The sequence below is a fragment of the Archocentrus centrarchus genome, chromosome 15 (genome assembly GCF_007364275.1).
Source record: "Archocentrus centrarchus isolate MPI-CPG fArcCen1 chromosome 15, fArcCen1, whole genome shotgun sequence".
NCBI lineage: Eukaryota > Metazoa > Chordata > Actinopteri > Cichliformes > Cichlidae > Archocentrus > Archocentrus centrarchus.
The window spans coordinates 28,473,503-28,494,026 of NC_044360.1; the positions used below are offsets into that span (position 1 = coordinate 28,473,503).

The 20,524-nt window shown below is 41.2% G+C and overlaps 1 protein-coding gene across 1 annotated transcript; it reads right to left on the reverse strand.

Moving 5' to 3' along the window:
- Positions 1-577: 577 nt before the first annotated feature.
- Positions 578-19,544, reverse strand: asrgl1 (asparaginase and isoaspartyl peptidase 1). The gene is made up of 7 exons (XM_030748121.1): positions 19,462-19,544; positions 16,446-16,641; positions 15,675-15,817; positions 15,237-15,391; positions 14,613-14,728; positions 12,912-13,022; positions 578-1,953 (listed from the first exon to the last, which is right to left on the reverse strand). The coding sequence occupies exons 2-7, from the start codon at positions 16,639-16,641 to the stop codon at positions 1,739-1,741; spliced, it is 936 nt and encodes a 311-aa protein (XP_030603981.1). The 5' UTR covers positions 19,462-19,544; the 3' UTR covers positions 578-1,738.
- Positions 19,545-20,524: the final 980 nt, after the last annotated feature.

Sequence of the window (20,524 nt, forward strand, 5' to 3'; positions counted from 1 at the left end):
TTTGGGGCAGTATTTTCATTTTATTTATGGCTTCCACACATTATCTTTATCATCTTTTCATTTGGTTTTACCTACCACTGGGCCCTTTATCTGTTAATTCTGAGTTTCCCTTACAGTCTGACGTCTGTCAAGTCCACTCTTAATTTATATGTTTACGTATTTTAAGTCCTCTTAGTGCACTTTCACTAACATAAATTGGAATTGCTCTATTTTTCTTCACGTCATATATTTTTTCATCATGTTTATGTGGCCATCAGATTCAAAAAAAGCACTTTGCATTAACGACTGTTCTTTTTTGTATATGTGGATTCTGAGTGCCAAATGACAAAAGTCATGTGTCCACTCCAGCATCCTGGTACTCTGACTAAATTCACATGAATCTGGAGATTTTGTCTGTGCTGGTACAAAGCAAATAAACAAACTGCTCACAGGTTGAGTCTCCGAGCTGTGTTTTTGTGTTGGTTACTACTGAAACACCACCATCTAGTGGCGGGAACACATACAGTTAGAGCTTAACAGGCGAATGCTCCTCTACACAGAGTCTATGAGTAAATGAAGCATGAAACACACACTGTTCAGAGATTTAAGGTTTTTATGTCCTGCTCAGTGTTTTTTCTAACACAAAGCTTCAACATTAACAATCATTATCTGAGTAGCAGCATGTCACATACACGAGGTCAGTTAATCTTCCAGCACATTAACACTGCTGCAGAGAGAACGTGGATTCTCTGTGACACAGAGGTGGAAATCAGCCACTCTCTATAAAGTTTGTTTTTACAAATACTTGATTATCCAACAGTGAAGAGGAGATCAGAAATTAATTAATGGAAGTTCAAGTGGTTCAATAATTTATACTCACATCACATAAGTCAAAACACAAAAAAATGACTAAAGATTATAGAAAACACATCTGAAAAATCACATTCACAAATATTTATATTCACAGTTCATTTAACTGACTAGTTGTCAAATACAAATTATATAAATGATATGAAATCAGTTTAATAATAATAAAATATAAAAAAAAATCTCAAAAAGACTCATTAAATTTGGACAACCATTCGTACTCACATTCACAGCGGGGACCTATCCAGGGTGTACCCCGCCTCTCGCCTCTTGGCAGCTGGGAGAGACTCTTCCGCTTATCCTGTTCAGGGCCGCGGGGGGGCTGGAGCCTATCCCAGCTGTCATAGGGCGAGAGGCAGGGTACACCCTGTACAGGTCTCCAGCCTGTCACAGAGCTAACAGAGTTAGCGAGGGTTTTCTCCGGGTTTCCTGACATAATTAGCGACTGCTAAAATGCTCACACTCATACAAGCACCATTAAGAGTTAAATCCGGTCCAGTGTAGCTATCTTCCCAGATGTTACAAACATGTGCAGCTAGTTTGTGGAGCTCACAGCAAACTAAGAGAAACAAGAACTCTGGATTAGGCTAGAATGCAAGTAAGTATGGATCTGAGGATTGCTGACACACACTGAAGATCAGGAGGTTTAAGAATCTGTAATCTGAAGTGAAAATTTGTAAAAGCCTAGAATTTCAAAGATCTTTCAAGATTGTTCCAGACAGAATGACTGTCTTCATAAATTTTATTTAAAATCATAGACACAATGACTACCTATTCAGCACCTGGATAAATTGTATGCTGTTCCCATTTGCATTGATTTTCCTTTACTGTCCCAGCAGTTCAAAATTCTCCCTTAAAAATGATAGTTTTGAAAAAAAAAAAAAATCATCAGTCAGCGAGGGTCATGGATGCTTTGGGTGAAGTGTTCTCCAGTGTACAGGCCATAGTGCAGAGTATCCTTCTGGGCTGCAGCCCATGCCATGTAACTGCTGGAGAAGCGGGCTGCCCAGTGGCCCTGGGGGTCCACTGTCACCACCCCACCTAGCCCCTCGAGTCGGGACTTCATATAGGCCAGGCCCAAATCACTGGCAGCCTCTGCTGACTGACCTGAAAAATAGAAAGCAAAATAGAACTAAGAGTAGTTTCCTTCAGCAGCTTGAGGAAGAGCAAGAAACAGGAGTCAGACTCCCTCAGCAGGAGCAGAGGTTCAGTCCAATTAGTCACATTGTTCATTTGTTGTAGAGAGCTGGATTACCCTCCAGGCTTCACAGAACTTATTTGTGGCCTTACTTTGCTTATGGGAACTGTTGTTAATAATTATAATAACTTTTACTTATAGGCACCTTTCAAAGCTCCCAATATCACCTTATAGAAATCAGATATAATAAAATCAATCAACGGTGGAGAATAGTGTAAGAGAGAAGCCATGGCAGATTGAGGATCGATGGCAGATTACAATGAGTAAACTATCTGAACAGATGGGTTTTGAGGTGACATTTGAAAGACGTAAGAGAAGCAGAATTTTATAACTCATGGGGCAGAAAGGTCCAAGGACTGGGGGCCGAATGGCTGAAGGCTCTTGGAAAGGTGAGTTGGGTGGAGGAGGAGGACCTGAGAGTACAGGTGGGAATGTATGCTTGGAGGAGCTCAGAAAGGTACTGAGGAGAGAGGTTGTTAATGGATCTTGTAGATGATGTGGTATAAATAAAAAATATGATTTATGAAATATTTTTCATAATATTTCGTATTTCATAAACAGGCGGTGAAAATGTAGGTCGGGAATGCTTGTGTACCACCAGTTGAAATTGTGAACTTTTTTCATGAAAAAGGCTCCTTTTTAATAGAAAAAGAAGTACTTGTGTGTTCACTGATCAGGGAGATTTTATTTTATTTCTTAATGAACAAATAAGATCAGCTGTTTTTACCCCGAGTGACTCAGTGCAGCTCCTTTTCTCATCGACATGGTAAAAACGCAGTGCAGCTGCGGACCATGGTGGAAATCGCTATTTATTAATTTTATGTGTTTATGTTTTATTCCTTCTAAAAAAATAACAAATAAAAATCAGTTTGAAACGCCGACGGGTCGGTGCACAGAAGCCATTGTAATTGTGAAGCATTGTTTGCAGAAGTACCGTCGTTGACACTCTGAAGTCGCAAAGCCGAGTGAACGCAGAGAAATAGACGGTGCCGTTCCCCCAGAGCGCTCCCAGCGGGATGCCACTAAGACAGACCAATCACGAAAGTACAGGGGCTCTCCAAAGACCCCCTCCCCTCAGTCTGGGGGCTGCAGGTACCCCCCCCTTGTTTGCACTCCAGACAATTTGTCTGATAATATGCAGTGTGTGATCTTCTAACCGCATCCCCTATCATTTGTCTGATAAGAGGTGGTGTGTGATCTTCCAAATTATGACACCTTAACCGGAGGCCTTGTAGGTGTTGAGAAGTGAGTCTGTGTAAAGTTCATTCACTAAAAAAATTACACCATCACATCTAAAATGTTTTCATACTTTATCAGTACAATTAAGAAAAAAAAAAAACTGCTACACTGAAAAAACTATATTATGAACCCTCACATTCTGCAAGCTTTGGCTAAATTTTAGAGAAGATTGTCTACACTCAGTTGAAGTCTTTTCTGGAAAACCATAATATTTTGGAGGTTTTCCAATCTGGATTTAAAGCCCTCCATAGTACAGAATCAGCACTGTTAAGGGTCTTTAACGATATTCTCCTGGCATCTGATTCTGGTGACTATGTAGCTCTTGTTCTGCTTGATTTAAGTGCGGCTTTTGATACAGTTGACCATGATATTTTAATATCCCGTTTACAGTATCTTGTGGGTATTCGCGGCACTGCTCTGAAATGGTTCAAATCTTATCTGGCAGACAGAACTATCTCGGTTATCTTTGCTGGCTCTGATTCCTCCTCTGCCCCCCTTTTATGTGGGGTTCCACGGGGCTCAATTTTGGGGCCCTTGCTTTTTTCACTTTATCTGCTTCCACTGGGATCCATTCTTAGAAAACATGGAATCGCCCTTCACTGCTACGCTGATGATAGCCAAATCTATGTGCCATTAAAGAAGAAGGATGGATTCCAAATTAAATCTCTTCTTGCATGTCTTGATGACATTAAAGCTTGGATGGCCCTAAATTTTCTACATTTTAATGAAAAAAAGACTGAAGTGTTGGTGCTTAGACCCAGTAGCTCTTGTGAGCCTCCGCCCCAGGTTGACTTGGGCCCTTTGGCCTCATATGCTAAGCCCATAATTACAAATCTGGGCTTTATAATGGACAGTGATTTTAAATTGGACAGACAAATCAGCGCAGTAGTGAAGTCTAGCTTCTTTCACTTAAGGCAGTTGACGAAGGTAAAACCTATCCTTTCTAGGCAGCATCTAGAAACAGTGATACATGCCTTTATTACATCTCGGCTTGATTACTGTAACGCACTTTATGTTGGAGTCAGCCAGTCTTCTCTTTTACGTCTCCAGTTGGTTCAAAATGCCGCTGCAAGTCTCCTGACTGGAACACGTAAAAGACAGCATGTTACACCTGTCCTGGCTTCACTCCACTGGCTGCCTGTGCACTTTAGAATCCATTTCAAGGTCCTTGTACTTGTTTTTAAATCCTTAAATGGCCTTGCTCCTCCTTACCTTTCTGAACTGCTTGGCTCCTATACTCCTGTCCGAGATCTCAGGTCATCTGATCAGATGCTGTTACGCATACAGAGATCTAAGCGGAAGCTCAGAGGGGACCGAGCCTTTTCCATTATTGCCCCTAAGTTGTGGAATGAACTGCCTTTGCACGTTAGACAATCGCCTTGACTGTCTATTTTTAAAACTCATGCTAAAACTTATTTATACTCTCTGGCCTTCAACCCAGCATGAGACATTGATCTTATCTATTTTGTTTTATTTTATTATTTAATTATTTATTTTTAATTGTTTGTTTTCTTCTTATATACATATATATATATACATATACACACACACACACACACACACACACACATATACACACACACACACACACACACACACATATACACACACACACACACACACACATATACACACACACACACACACACACACATACACACACACACACACACACACATATATACACACACACACACACACACACATATATACACACACACACACACACACACACATATATATACACACACACACACACACACACATATATATACACACACAACACACACACATATATACACACACACACACACATATATACACACACACACACACACATATATACACACACACACACACACACACATATATACACACACACACACACACACACACATATATACACACACACACACACACACACACATATATACACACACACACACACACACACACATATATACACACACACACACACACACACACATATATACACACACACACACACACACACACACACACACACACACACACACACACACACACACACACACACACACATATATATATTTTTTAATTATTTGGTGTACAGCACTTTGTATTTGCTGTGGCTTTTTAAAGTGCTTGATAAATAAAGCTTGATGATGATGATGATAAACACAATAAGGGGTTTAAATATCTATTAACAGTTATTGATGTTTTTTCCAAAATGCTGCTCCTTTAAAAACAAAAACAGGTGCTGACACAAACACACACAGTATAAATTCAGACTCCAGTACTTGATTGAGTTTTTAAAAATCACAGCAACAATCATTAAATGTTTTCAGAGAGCATGACGTATGATTAAAAGATCCTGAACGACATTTCATCGCACATCTGTTACATCTTTTTACAAAATTAGCAACCATGACATCATTTTTTACAGGATTTTCAGGATACAAAGACATGACATGTTGGTATGATAGGTGCATGCTCTATGGGCTACATAGAAAACACAATGCTCGCCACATACAATTGAATTTACATTTTGATGCTAACTCTCGTGAAACGATATTGTTTTTGCACGACTCTGGAGAAAGTTTAAAATGCTGGCAGGATAAAATGTACAATCCGGTCGAAATCCAAATGAGTCAAAAAAAAGTTGCACTGCCGTCTTCATCCAGGCTTAAAGCAAGCCAGTGGGTTCCTGGCAGGTGTCTAGGATCCGTGTTTACCACAAAATATGCAGGAAGTCTAAAAGTCTTTTTCAGGGTTGCCAGTTCATCACAGGCCCAGACTCCACAGAATTGATCCCCGATGAGTGTGCACAGAATACTCTCCAGCTGATGATTGTTCATTGCTTGTAATAATCAACCAAGACTTGACGTTTGGCATTAATTTCTAATATAAAGTCGAGGCAGGCATATACAATCAGCGTTGCAGTTTGTTCAAGAGGGCTTCAGAAACGCATTTCTAGCCGTAAGCTGCCTGATGATGTGGTCGACAGCGCCTCTGTGTCTTCTGAGGCGCTCAGATTAAAGACAAATAATGTGTAACCCGTTCTGAAATTCCTCCCTGTCGATAGCTAAAGAGAGGTCCTTTAGATTTCTGCCTGTTGCGGTGTAAAGACTGTAATACTCCCTGGCAACCAGCCCGTTAGTAAAGTCAAGTTGGAACACCTTGGCTGGGATTTAGCAGCCTTCAAGACACAAAGCAAGGTACTCCAGGTCATAGTGTTCAAAATTGAAGGGGGACAGGTCATATCGCCCTGTGAAAGCATCATGGTCCAATAAACCCAGCACCAGATACTTTGGTAAGCTTCCCAAAAATAAATTTTCCTGATGACATTAGCCTTGAGTTTTCAGGAATTGAATAAGTCTTTACGTTGATCCTTGAGAGAGGACATAAGGCGTTCACTTTTAATAGTGGCATGCCCTATCCTGACAGCAGGTGCAACTGAGACTTTCCTCACAAACAAGGAGGCTCCTGTGATATTCAGCTTGAACACAGTCTCGCGGGGCCATCAGACAGAATGCGTCACTGGCCCTGGTGAGTTTTATTTTAAGATCAACAGAATTTAGCAACAGCCTCTCGCAAAAAAAAAAAAAAAATAATAATATCCGCATGTAGGAACGCTCACAATCTGTTGACCTTTTAACTAACCCCTTATTAGGGCCGTTAACCACATACAAGTCTAAAGCTCCTGCCTGTTTTTTATGAAAAGACCTACGCTAAATTGACTTCTTAGAGTATGATCCGAGTAATTCAGCAACGTCTCAATGATGGCTCTGTACGAATGTGTCGAGCGGGTCTGCAAAATCAGCCGTTCACCCAGGGTGACATTGCACTGGCTGAAAATTGTGTTCAGTGGATAATTGATAGGAGCTACACATTCATCAGCCTCTAAAGTAGAACCATCCTCATTAGTTACTTTCAATCTGAGATACAACAGGGTGTCGTTTAGGTCCAGATAATGCGATTCATTACCAGGGATAAAAAAAAAAAAAAGGGGGGGGGGGGGGGGGGGGGGGGGCCCTCCACCGGACAGAGCTGCAATTGGCCTGACCTCCATGTAAGCCTTTTCATTCACAGATAACTGGGAGAGCGGTGCTGTGAAAAGATCCAGCTCTCTCAGAGCGCACTCGGCTCTGAGAGTGCCGAAAATGGCCCTGCTCCATTTTCCATGGAGCAGGGCCATTCTTTACTTCTAAAATATGTCTTTCAAGTGTTTTATAGATTTCTTGCTGGTGTGGTTGCTGGTTACAAGTGTTTTCTTCTTCTGTTTCTTCTGCCGCTTTGGGGGATTTTTATAGCCTGCAACTCGCACTCCTGGGGGGCGTTTCAGAAGTCATCTGGATAACACGGCTATTCCTGCGCCTTCCTGATTTTCTGGTCTATTGAAATGACCTACAGCTTTGAAGAGGACATCTGATGCTATATTCTTCACTGCTGTCTTGAGATGGGGCTGAGCCACACTGAGACCTCTTTTTACAAAGGGGGTTACAAACCTGAACAGTTTAGCAAATATGGAGGCCAACCCCCTTCCATACATCACAGGGGCCCCAGTAAACCCCGGCAGACCATGCCCTGCCTGTGCCTGATAATATGCTATAAACCTATTATTATCAGCGATCATTTTTGAAAAGCTAGAAGTTTTTGGCAGGTCTGAAATGTAGCTTCACAATTGTCTTTCCGTAAGTGAACTTCACAGGTTTGTTCTGATCGGTTTTGATTTCAATTTGAATCGTCTCCAAATGATTTTTAGAAACAGCCACGTAATCAGGCTTGTGTTATAATGTCCCCGTATTCACCCTCTATTCTGACCATGCACAGCAAAGGAACATAAGAATCGCCAGCAGCTGGAGTCTAACTACATCAGAATAACACTAAAGGTGGTAACCACCAGCATTTATATCTGCAGGAAATGGTGCGATATTGTCACATTTCCACCAGCTACCCAAATGTAAACCAAGCATGTAAGACAGTGGAGGATATACTCGTATGTGAAACAACTTATTACCCAAAAATTCAAATTTTCTCTGTAAGGGGTTAAATCTTATCTTGGTCTCTGGGTCAATTTTGCTTAGAACACCCTCCAGCTCAGCTCTCAGCTGGCCAAGGTCTGAATAAAAGCCTCCGTGTAAATATGCTTTATAAACAGGTGGTTGTTTATGATGCGGTGTTGTTCTCTTTCGCCACTCAAAAAAATGCAACTTCGTCAGGTAGATTCAACCAGGTTCTAAGATATGAAATCTCTGTTAATGCCACTTGCCAGTCACCATCTAAATCCAGATGAGTGGCAAGATCAACTCTAAAACTGGAGCTTGTATTATTCTTGAAAACCTTCATACTTGCATTTGAAGGTAAAGTGACATAAAAACTTTGATTTGGCCGAGTCATTCTGAGTTTTTACAAGGATCCACTGACAACTTTACTTCTTTTACTCTGGTTTTAAGGTCCTTTTCTTTAATCCAACTGTTAAATTTAGAAGACCAGTTCCTCCATTTAACCAAAACAAATCTCTCACGCCCGTTTGCATTTAGCTAATAGTTTTTCCACATGACAGAGTTTGTCTTTACCGACCTTAATCCTTTGTAGTTCTTGCTCATAAAATGATCCTGTAATCTCGTCACGTCATAATCTTTAATTTTATAGACAGGCGGTGTAGTCAGAATACATTTGGCCACAGAAAAGATTTCACTAGTCCAGCCCTGTTCATATTTCTTGTCAAATACACCCCAAACTTTGGACAGTCTAACTTTAAATGTCATCTTCACTTTCTGTGTGTGTGGAAAAGAACCATACAAATTTTTAAATACCAAGGGTGTGTTTTCAGAATTTACCTGATTAGGGGTCATTTTAATAGATTTGTGATAACTGTTGTTATAACTGGTCAAGAAGTCTGGTAATACATCAACATACCTAAAAGTATTTACGGCTGTAAAATATCTAAACATTTTAGATTTAAGGGTTCTGTTAAAATGCTCCACAACAGAGGCTTTGTGCTCCCTTGTGGTCGAAAAATGATTAATACTTTTTTTTCCCCTTTATAAACTTCTGGAAGCAGTATATAAATCCCCCCCCCCCCCCCCCCCCCCCCCCCCCCCACCCCCCTTTATCAGTTTGTAACTTCTCCGGAATACCACTTTGCTTCAAAATATTGGAAAAACACGAGTCACCTCAGCACCTGTTTTGTTTTTAAAGGAGCAGCATTTTGGAAAAATCATCAGTAACTGTTAATAGAAATTTAAACCCCTTATTGTGTTTAGCCAAAGCTTGCAGAATGTGAGGGTTCATAATATAGTTTTTTTAGTGTAGCAGTTTTTTTTTTTTTTTTTAAATGTACTGATAAAGTATGAAAACATTTTCGATGTGATGGTGTAATTTATTTAGTGAATGAACTTTACACAGACCCACTTCTCAACACCTACAAGGCTTGTGGAAAATGTGGCGTCATAATATGATAGTGTAATTTATCTAGTAAATAAACTTCAAGTTTTGTTTTTAATCTCTTTATTTCACAAAAATACTTAGATTACAAAACTATTACTACTAAATCAAAAACAAATACACACAGCATTTGGGAATTTGAAAACAGAACTTTTTTCCAGATGTATTTAAAACAGATATGATGGCCCCTCTTAAACCCACAGCTGATACTTTTGATACGTACCTCTGATCGACAGAGGTACGTTTAACCCCCAACAACACTGGACTCCATTTCAAAAAAGGGCATGTTCAATGTCTTTGGCTTCCTTTAATTCATGCAGATAGGCCTCCACCGCCCCCATCAACTGGTAAGTGTCTGGGGTGAAACCTTCCAGAGGCAAAATCTCCAGGAGCATGGGGATGAAATTCCCATTCCAGAATCTTTTGGACAGCTGGTCGTTGTATTGGAAAAAATAATGTTTCTCCAGTGGGAAGAGACAGCTGTGCCTTCTTTGTGAAGTATGCAAATTTTCGCAGTATTTACGGCACCATATTGTCCGAGAGCTCCACCACATGTTCCATCCCTGAGGGGACAGTGTGCCCGCCCCTGTAGCGGCAGTTTTCGGCTCTGGTTGCGGCGCAGCGGAGGCTGCTGGCAGGCTCGCTCTCTGTGTGTTGTCCCTGGTCTCGTTGAAGTAGGCCATGTTGTGTCTAATGCAGGTCGGATGCTTTCTGAAATGATGCCCAGTGGTCTTTTTATAGGGTTAAAGCAGCGGAGCTGTGGCGAGAGGCGTGGCTTGGATTACAGAGTAATAGTTTTCTTAAAAACAGCATTTTTTTCTCTTTGAGCGTGATTAAACAGCTCATCAATTTTTGATATTTTGGGCTCCATCACATTGAGCCACTCGTGCAGAGGAACCTTCAGTACATTATGAAATACCCCAGACTGAATTAAAAAAATGTAATAAAAACTCATCCTGGAGTTCCGGTTGCTCTGTGATCTGATGGCTGGCCCTGAAAATCCATTTGCCGAATGAATTCCTCTTGCTCTCCCACATGCTAAAAACTATCACGTTTGTATATGCTGTTGCTGCGGGAGGCTGCGGCGGCCTTGGCTGTCCAGCTTGAACGTCTTCTTGCTCCCCCTTTTTTTCCATCAATCACCAAGATTGACGGGTAGTCGTCGTCCTCCTCTTCCTGTTTGATCTGGAGGTTTTCCGTTTGGGTGCTTTGGTCCTTTGTACGACATCCGTTGTCCAGGGGTAGAAGAGCTGAACACGGGTGTGTTACCAGACTCTTCCTGATTTCCGGAATCACCACCAATGACAACACGGCCCAGTCGGAGGCCGTTAGGGTTGCTGTGGACATTGCTGGGCCAAAGGTTTCTCCCCTCTTGAGCTGGGGTTATGACAGACACCTGGCCTGACCTCCGGTTAAGATAATAATTTGGAAGATCACACACACACCACGTCTTATCAGACAAATTGTCTGGAGTGCAAACAAGAGAGGGGGTACCTGCAGCCCCCTGACTGAGGGGAGGGGGTGCTTGCATCCCCCGGACTGAGGGGAGGGGGTCTTTGGAGAGCCCTCTGACCTTTCGTGATTGGTCTGTCTTTGTGGCACCCCGCTGGGAGCGCTCTGGGGGAACGGCACCGTCTATTTCTCTGCATTCACTCGGCTTTGCGACTTCAGACTCAACAGCGGTACTTCTGCAAACAATGCTTCGCAATTACAATGGCTTCTGTGCAATGACCTGCCAGCATTAGCGTTTCAAACTGATTTTTATTTGTTATTTTTTTTAGAAGGAATAAAACAAACACATAAAATTAATAAATAGCGATTTCCACCATAGTCCGCAGTGCGGCTGCGGACCGTGAAGTTATTCATCTTGGCGAGGGTGGATTTGGTAGGATTTCTGTTTTGTCACTGTTAAGTTTTAGAAAGTTGTTGGAGAACCAGGACCTGATATCCTGTAAGAACGCGTGACGAAAGCGGCAGAAGGGCGAGACTCTGCCATCTCAACATCAAGTTTTCTACCATATTATATGTGTATTACATGAAAAAAGAAGTGATTTTCACAGCTGTGAATTAGGTTGGGCTCTAAGGCTGAACTTGCTGCTTTGTATCAGTTCATATCACAGATAAAAGGACACAAAGTGCGTACTTGTCGTCTTGCTCTAATCGCTGTCTGTGTTTACCTCTGTGCTGCACACAGATGCTGCAGTAGTTTGGTTTGGACCGTAAAACGTATTTGCAGCACAAGAAAGGGGAGCGTCTCCCACGTTTGTGTGCTTCGGCTTCCGTGTCCAGACGAGGACCCACCCACACTCATACGTAAAGGAGCAGTTCACAGTAACGCGGTGGAAAGGCGGGCCCGTTCTTAAGCGTTTCGCCGGTTCATTCATTGGCTCCTCGGCATTGGGAAAGTAGCAATTTCGGTTGACTGGACGGATCCAGAAAGGAGGTGTAGCCAAATGAGAGATACAAGCCAGGGCATCACAGATAGGGTACTACAGCTAATAAAGCCACATAAATAAAGGATGATCAAATAACATAATATGCTGCCAAATAAAATGGCCAAGTAGTAGCAGAATTGGAAACAATAATCATCACAGAAGTAGAGAATATAGGAAAAAAAAAAAAAAATTAGTTTAAAGGCCGGAGTGTAACAGCAGCAATTCAGCCACGAGCAGCCACAAGCTTGTTGATCCGAGCTTAGTCATAAAGTCTTAGTTAACAAGTACTAGTCCTGACCTGGAATGTGTAGAGGGGCAAATCAATAAAATGAAAGCTAGGTCAAGGACCCAAGAAACAATGTGCACCTCGTCAGCAGTTCCATCAGCAAAAAGGCTTAGTCACTGCTCCTCTGAGCAGCGTGCCCTGTCACCGTCTCCTTAGTTCAGTTCGAATTTTTTCAGGATGGTTGGTTCTCCAGGAATAAAACAAGACTGTTTTTCCAAAAGTTTGCAAGCAGAAAAACATGAGAGCTGGAGCTACATGCAGCAAGGTGTCAACTGGCTTGTCCTCACTGGCTCTCAAAGAAGGAAGGAAGGAAAGATGAGGGGAAATGTGACCCCAAAATCAATCCTGACAACTCGCTGTGGTGAACCTTTGTATCTTTGATTTTTGTCATTAGCTGTCAATACTTCGATAGAAACATGACTGATACAGAGCTACATATCTGTGCATAATTGTGTCTGTGTGTGTGTCTGTGTGTTACCTTGCTCCATGTGGAAAAGGATGAGTCTGGCCAGTGTAATCTTCATGATGGTTTCTCCGTGGCCTGTGGTTGACACTGCTCCCAGCAGGTTGTCAGCATAACCTCCAGATCCTGACAGACAAAACACTTCAGGGCTCCCGCACAGCCTACTGAGTTTCACTTCATGGTAACTGGACTAGTTCTTATATAGCGCTTTACTACTCTGAGCACTCAAAGCGCTTATACAACACGTTTACATTTACCACATTCACACCCATTCATACAAGCACTGCCATGATTAACTAAGCTAAGTGCTTTTTTATTATCTAACATTCACACACATTCACACTCCAACGCTTGCGTCGGAGAGCAACTTGGGGTTCAGTATCTTGCCCAAGGACACTTTGGCATGCAGCCTGGAGCAGCCAGGAATTGAACTGCCGACCTTCCGATTAGTAGGTGACCTGCTCTACCCCCTGAGGTTATGCATTTGAATAGGTTTATGCTTTTAAACAGCTTCATCGCATTTATATGTTCTGTGAGATTTCTTTGGCTCCTGCCGCATTTAGAAGCAGGTTTGGCAAGTTTGTAAAAACCAAAACAATAAGCTGAAAGATACTACAAAGCTCCTTAGAGCTAAAAGGAAATTCAGAGTAGGCTAAAACAAAAAATTCTCATGGTTTAAATTACAGCTACATGATCTGCTGTTAATATAGCTATACTATATTGCCAAAAGTATTCACTCGAAGTTCAGTTTTGGTGTGCGAAGTTCTAGTATTTTGTTTTGTTTTGTTGCTTAGACTTATTAGCAGGTCTGTGACATTGCACCTGCACATTTTATGATTGGAGCTTGCTAACCAAGTTTAATGCATAACACACCCATCCAAATATGGTCACTTCTTAACACCAAACACGGTGGCAGCTAAAACATTAAATACAATACACAAGTCAATGGGCAAGTCACAGACACCAGTGGGTGACACACTAACCAACTACAGCCATCTTTTATATACAGTGTCTACATGCCACCCTGTATGTTCTTGCATATGGACCTTTAACACTTTCAATAAAGAGGCACTCAAACAGGCACTGCTATGGAAAGTACAAGTTTCATCTGTACATGGATGCAGTTGCTCATTTATTTGACAGGACGGGAGTGTAATGTTTTCCCTTAAATTCTCTTGAACTGTACTACAGTGGGCACCAACAAGATTAAGCAATGACACTATTGTCGTGACTGAGGCTATTTGTTGATCTAATCCAGTGGTTCTCAAACTTCTTCCATCATTCCCCTTGGTGATGCAGTATGTACACAAAACACGGTGATGGCAAAGGATTCCAGCTTTCGCAGCTGTGTCCAAAAGTTGCCAAAGTCACCAGAAAGAACTCGCTACATTTGTCACTAGTTGCTGTACTAACTTAACCAAGGTGAATTTCTTTGTTCTGCCATAAAAATTGTTCAGATGTTAAACATTAGTTCCAAATGACTTTTCACCCAGGTCGCTTGCACCTCACCTGTCACGACCCTGTGCTCCCACCTGTGGGGCACGCCACACACTTTGAGAATCATTGATCTAATCAAATGACTCCACTTCCCAGAACTTTTCTTCCTTTGTTCACCAACCATTCATTTAACACTGACCAAAGGTTAACAGCCTGGTGAAGATGTGGAAAACGTAAAAAATGTATGTAAATATCCACTAACACAGAGTGTGAACTGACCTATGATGGGGGTGTCGCCCACCCGACCTTCCATCTTGTTCAGCATTCCACCCGTAGAAGTCGCGCAGGCTATGTTGCCCTCTTTATCAACTGCTACTGCACCAACTGTGCCCAGCCTACAAAAGAGCAGAACATGTCAGAGATCTGGTTCTGTCTGGTTTGCAGACTGGAGAACCTCTGCGCATCCTTACTTTTGAGAAACTCTGCCTTTATAAAATTCACTTTTTTTTTTTTTTTTACTCGTGTTACTGACCTGGTGCCAATTTACCTAATTAGTTTCTAAATGTTCCTCCAGGTGTTTCATTTTAATACCACTTACTTTTCCAGCCTTCTCTTCACCTTGTCCCAACTTTTTTGAGCCTTTTGTTGCTGCCATCAAATTCAAAAGGAGCTAAATTTTTTTCCTCACTTTAAACATTTGATATGTTTTCTATGGGTTTATGAGAACCTCGCTTCGTCTGTGCAGAGACATGAGTGAAGGAAGTCAGGATCCACATTATGCAACACAGTGAATCTATAGAAGATCTATACTGACCTGTTACATACTAGAAGGAGTCACTTCATTTCAATATATTTCCTCAACAATACAAATGCTAACAAGCTTAAAACAGTGTTCTGTCTCACATTTGGCACTCCACAGGGTTGGCATCAGGTGCAAGGTTCTTTTTCCAGCGCATGCGGGAATACTCAGTGATGAGAGACTCCAGGGGGACCTCAGGGATCCCCATAGATCGAGCGAACTGACTTGCACCTTCAGCAGTGAGACACGCGTGACTGGTCTGAAGGAAAGATCAAAGTTCAGATCTGTAAGACATATCTAAACAATTACAGAGCACATCTGAAATGCTTTGTGTGCTTCGAGGCCATTGTCCAGACTAGACTTCAGGTTTCAGTTCAAGCATATAGAATTTTCTTTTATCACTGCAGCTACAAACAAGCTGTAATCGGGACCTTTATCCACGCTACTTTCATGTGTTCCTATAAAGATCTGATCTGCAGTGGCGTCCATACATGTACAGCTGCACACAGTTCCTGTGGTTCAGGCAGGAAAAACATACATACCTTGTCCATAACCAGTCTTGCTAGCTGGATGGGGTTAGCTATGTTGCGTACTGCAGACACGGCACCGCTTCCCAGAGTTTTACCATCCATCACAAGGGCATCCATCTCCACCTCTCCTTTGATGTTCAGCACGGACCCACAGCCTGAAATATGATTTGAGAAATGACATGAGGACCGGGAATCCTTTGTGTCCAGCAGTGAGATACGGCCTGTGGGTGCTGCTTAGGCGATCAGGGCTGCAGTCACCGGGTTTACTCTACAACTGTTAATTTTTCATCCAACCAAATTCTCATTGGTTGTGTTACTTTCATAGAGAAACAGCACTACATCAATAGCCTTGCAGTGTGTGACAGGAAAAGACTGTTTTCACAAATGTAAACGTGTCCAAACCAATGCAGACTGCAAGTTAGTTAACATGTAATGGTTCCTTTGTATTTTTAATCTAAAGGTCTAATGATTCAGAAAACTTGCAGAGACGTTGCTTCAAACTATCTGACCCGATGAACCTTAAAGAGGTTTAGTGAATAAGGCCTTGAACAGAGTAATCCATGTTATAGAACAATACAGTTTCACTTCATCTGTAAAGTACCTGTATGTCAAAGAATATTGCAAACACAGATTGAAGTAAAAAAATTGATTTCAGCGACAAATAATATTTGTCAAAAAAATAAAATAAATATATATATATATATATCATCAGCATGTATACAGTATATAACAACACGTAGTACAGGGTTAACTGCATTACAGTTCTATGAGTTTCTCCATTACCTGCATTGAAGGCAGGGTTATTCTCCATCTGGATCACAGCCTCCACCACAGCATCCATGCTGCTGCCCCCTCCCTGGAGGATAGTGTACCCTGCCTGCACTGCTGAGCACACCCCTGAAATGGACAGCTCTGACCGCTCCTTTGGGACATACCCTGCCCCTCCGTGGACCACCACCACTGGCAACATGTCAGTCATCTGAGAAGAAAATAAGGTCTAGTGAATCTTTCGGTGCAAATAAATATGGTGTACAGATATATTAAAATATTCAGCTTAAGTGTTTCTTTTTTCTATAGATGGAGTCTAAGACAAAGCATTTAGCTTTTGCATGTTGGGTGATGGTGTAATAAACTGAAAACATCAGGTTAAAAATCAGAACTGTCTCCACCTGAAAGCTACGCCTACTGTAACACTTTACCAATTTTCTAAAACTATGCTTCAAATAGTTTCTAGAAATGGACTCACATAATTAAAAGTTTACTGCATCCCTTTTAATGTTCAAATGTTATTTCACTAGTAAGGACCACCAACCGCCAAATGCAAATGACAAACATTTATGATATTGAAGCAACAGGCTAGGCCAGAGGCTGCTGTTTGGGGAAGGCCTCATCGAGGACCGGTGGTGTCTCCCGCGCCTGGCACACCCCCACATACCTCTGACAGCAGCTGGCAACCAGAGAAAAAGTGAAGGCAGGGTGTGGCACAGAACCAAAAGTAAATGGGTGTGTTGTGTAGGTAAGCCTGGAAGGTGAGTGCTCGGTGTGTGGTCCAGCTCCTGACATGCATAAAAATCACCAGTGGGTAAAACACTTCTCTGGAACAGCACGGTTCATGGTTGGACTCCTGACCAGAGCACCTTTGAGGCCCATTATTCCTTTCTCTTTACCTTTGCTCGTCTTTTGTACACAAATCCAACAGTTCAGTTTGTGAAATAGATGTTTTGGGCCTGTTAGTATCTGAATTTGTAATGGGCACAGGGTTCTAACCAGCAGGGCTGAGAGGCTCTCCTGGAGGGCTGAGAATTTCACCGGTTCGATATCAGACCTGTTTGCTGTTACTGCGGGAGCGGCTATTAGCACTACAAAGCATCCCTGGGGTATATAAATACATAATAAACTTTGTCAGCCTGCAGCTGCTAAATTGTACAGTAATGTGCAAAAGTCTTGAGCCACCCCTCATTTATTTACATTTTGCTAGAAAAGTGGGAAAAAGGAGCAGCCATTTACTGAAACATGCAAACACATGGAAATATAGTATATAAGGCAAAAACGGAGTCTGTAAAATGTAATGAGCTTGAAAGTCAATATTTGGTATGACCGCCTTAATTCTTGAACACAGCCTGAACTCTGTCAGGCAGCTTTCTTGTAGGGTTTTTTTTTTTTTTTAAGTAGTCTTCAGGAATGGTTCTCCAGGCTTCTTGAAAGACATTCCAAAGTTTTTCTTTGGATGTCGGCTGCCTTTTTTTCTGTTCTGTTTAGATGATCCCACGCTCCGGGGAGTCCAGTCTATGAATGATAGTGTTCAATTGTGCATTTTTTAGTTAAGTAAATGAAATGAAGCTGCTGCCAATCACATGCTTTCCAGTTGATATTGCAAGGTGGCTCAAAATCTGACTGAATTTTTCTGTGTTTATAATTACAGCAATTGTGGCAAGATCCACAACACCACACGACAGAGCCTCCACTACGTGTTGTACCTCTCTCCTGACCTCCTTTGGATTCATCACTTATGGGGTGGCTTAGATAGAAAGCACTTTGAAATACAAAACAGTGCTTATGTGAATGGGTAAACGCAAACATGTTGTATAAAGCACTTTGAGTGCTCAGCAGGAGTAGAAAAGCACTATATAAGAACTAGTTCATTTATTATCAGACCAGTTACTTATTTTCGGTGCAGTTCTTGTGTAATGAGGCATACCTCAGTGTTATCGCTGGCATTTTTTTGTGAAACAGCAGCTAAGACTTGTACAGTACTGTAATTTGAAACTTGCATGAGAAAACAGAACCAGTCTATCAACCGTGGATGTCGCCAAGTCTGACACTCCCACACAGACGTTTCATCGGTAAACAAAACTTTGGGTCCACGTTTGAATCACTAACATACTTGTAATAAAACACCTTAGTTTGTTTTCTATGATTTTGCTCTAGATATTTGTGTGTTTGTTATTGAAAACCCGCTTTGTCTGAGTAACAACAACACCAAAGTGACTCCATACATACCTACCATCAGGGAGCCAAGCAAAGAAGCCTGGAAGTTTAACATGCACTTTTAAAAGGCATGTTCGTGGATTATCTACCACTGAATTAGTACATTTTAAACATGCTAACAGATTCAGATCAGGCCTGCGTGTGTCAACAAACACATATTAACCGGGAACATTTGTGAATTATATTACCTTAATATTATTCCCGCCAACATTGTAAAAAAAAAAAAAAAAAAAAAAAAAAAAAGGCTTCCAAAACATGACGCTGGACAGAGTGTTAAATGTTTGTTAAATATAACATTATGGGATGTAGTTGCTCATTCTGGTGAATCAAATCTATCCACTGTACGACACTGCACAGGAATCAGGGAAACAGCTGCTTTTGTGATAATGTCTGTAAATAAAGATTCACGAAGCATCATTGTGACTATTATTGCCAGTATTATTTTGATTTTAATAGTAGAAGAAGGGCTGGAGGAATCAAATAAGACTGACAACATAACGGCTGCAGTTACTGAGGATCTCTGACCGCGTGTCAAACCGTGCACCGAAATGTGGAAACGAATAACCCAAAGCAAAGACGGCTCAGTCTTTCTGACAGTGTAACAGTAACCAGCGGGCTACACGAAATTTAAAATTCAACATCTCTTCAATTCTTTTCTGAAAATTATTCTCGGTGCACTCCAGTTATCCCCGGGAAGTTTTACAGCGCGACGGAAAGCAGCGTTTCTGAGCTTTCTGACAGCTGACATATGAAACCCGTTAATGTAAGATGATATGAAAATAAACACACAGACACACGTATGCTTACTTACCACAACAAGACGGACCAAGACCCACGAGCTGTACGTTTGCACTTATATATGTTTGCTAGTCTCCGACTCCAAAATAAGAAGGCTTACTTCCGGTATGTGATAGTGACACTTTCAAAATAAAATACGACTATCTCAAATGACACCATTTTTTTTTTTTTTTTTTTTTTTTTAGGTTAGCATATTATTACTTACATTTTATTATCAAAAAGATCCATTTATAGAAATAAAAAACTAATCCTATGCTTTATATTGTCTTTCAAGCACGAGTTATGTAGTTTTGGCTGAAGAATATCACTATTCAGCACAATGCAAAATGAATTTGCAAATGGGAAAATGCTTTTAAGAAAGTGGTCTGTAACGTATCACATAGCCTGTTGTAATTTATGCTTTATTTGAAGTACAAACTGGAGTGGTGTATTACTTTCTACATCAGTTAACAGCGACTTTCTTTTATTATGAAATCAAACGTGGCTCACTTCCTTTTATATTTTTGCTGTCTTATTGAAACCCACGTGACTGCAGTTCAAATGATCGAAAGCTGTAATGGAAATCTTTAAGACTCTGCTACTTCTCTGTGCCAGGCTGACCGTGCTCAGTGAAACAGTCCGTATACTGGTGTTCTGTCTGCATATAATCTTTCATGCAAAATATGTCCAAATGTAACGAAGCTGAAGTTGGTTTCCGATTACAGCTTCCGATTCGGTAAATGGCTAAAGGGCCATTCCACTTAATTTTTCGCCACCTTCAGCATCTTTAATATGCTATAGTTAAAAAACTACAACACCTACACACTTCAAACCTGTACTAGATTATTCTGCTTTACTAGCAGAATACTTAAAACAAAAGTGCTGAAATCACTCTTTATTGAAGTTTCACAAATCAGATAAAGGTTTCACAAATCACACACATGGTTTTAAGTATTCTGCTATTAGTGCAGAATAATCTAGTCCAGGTTTGAAGTGTGCAGGTGTTGTAGATTTTCAACTAGAGCAAATTAAAGATGCTGAAGGTAGCAAAAAAGTGAAATGGCCCTTTAGCCATTTTCCGAATCTAAACCAACTTC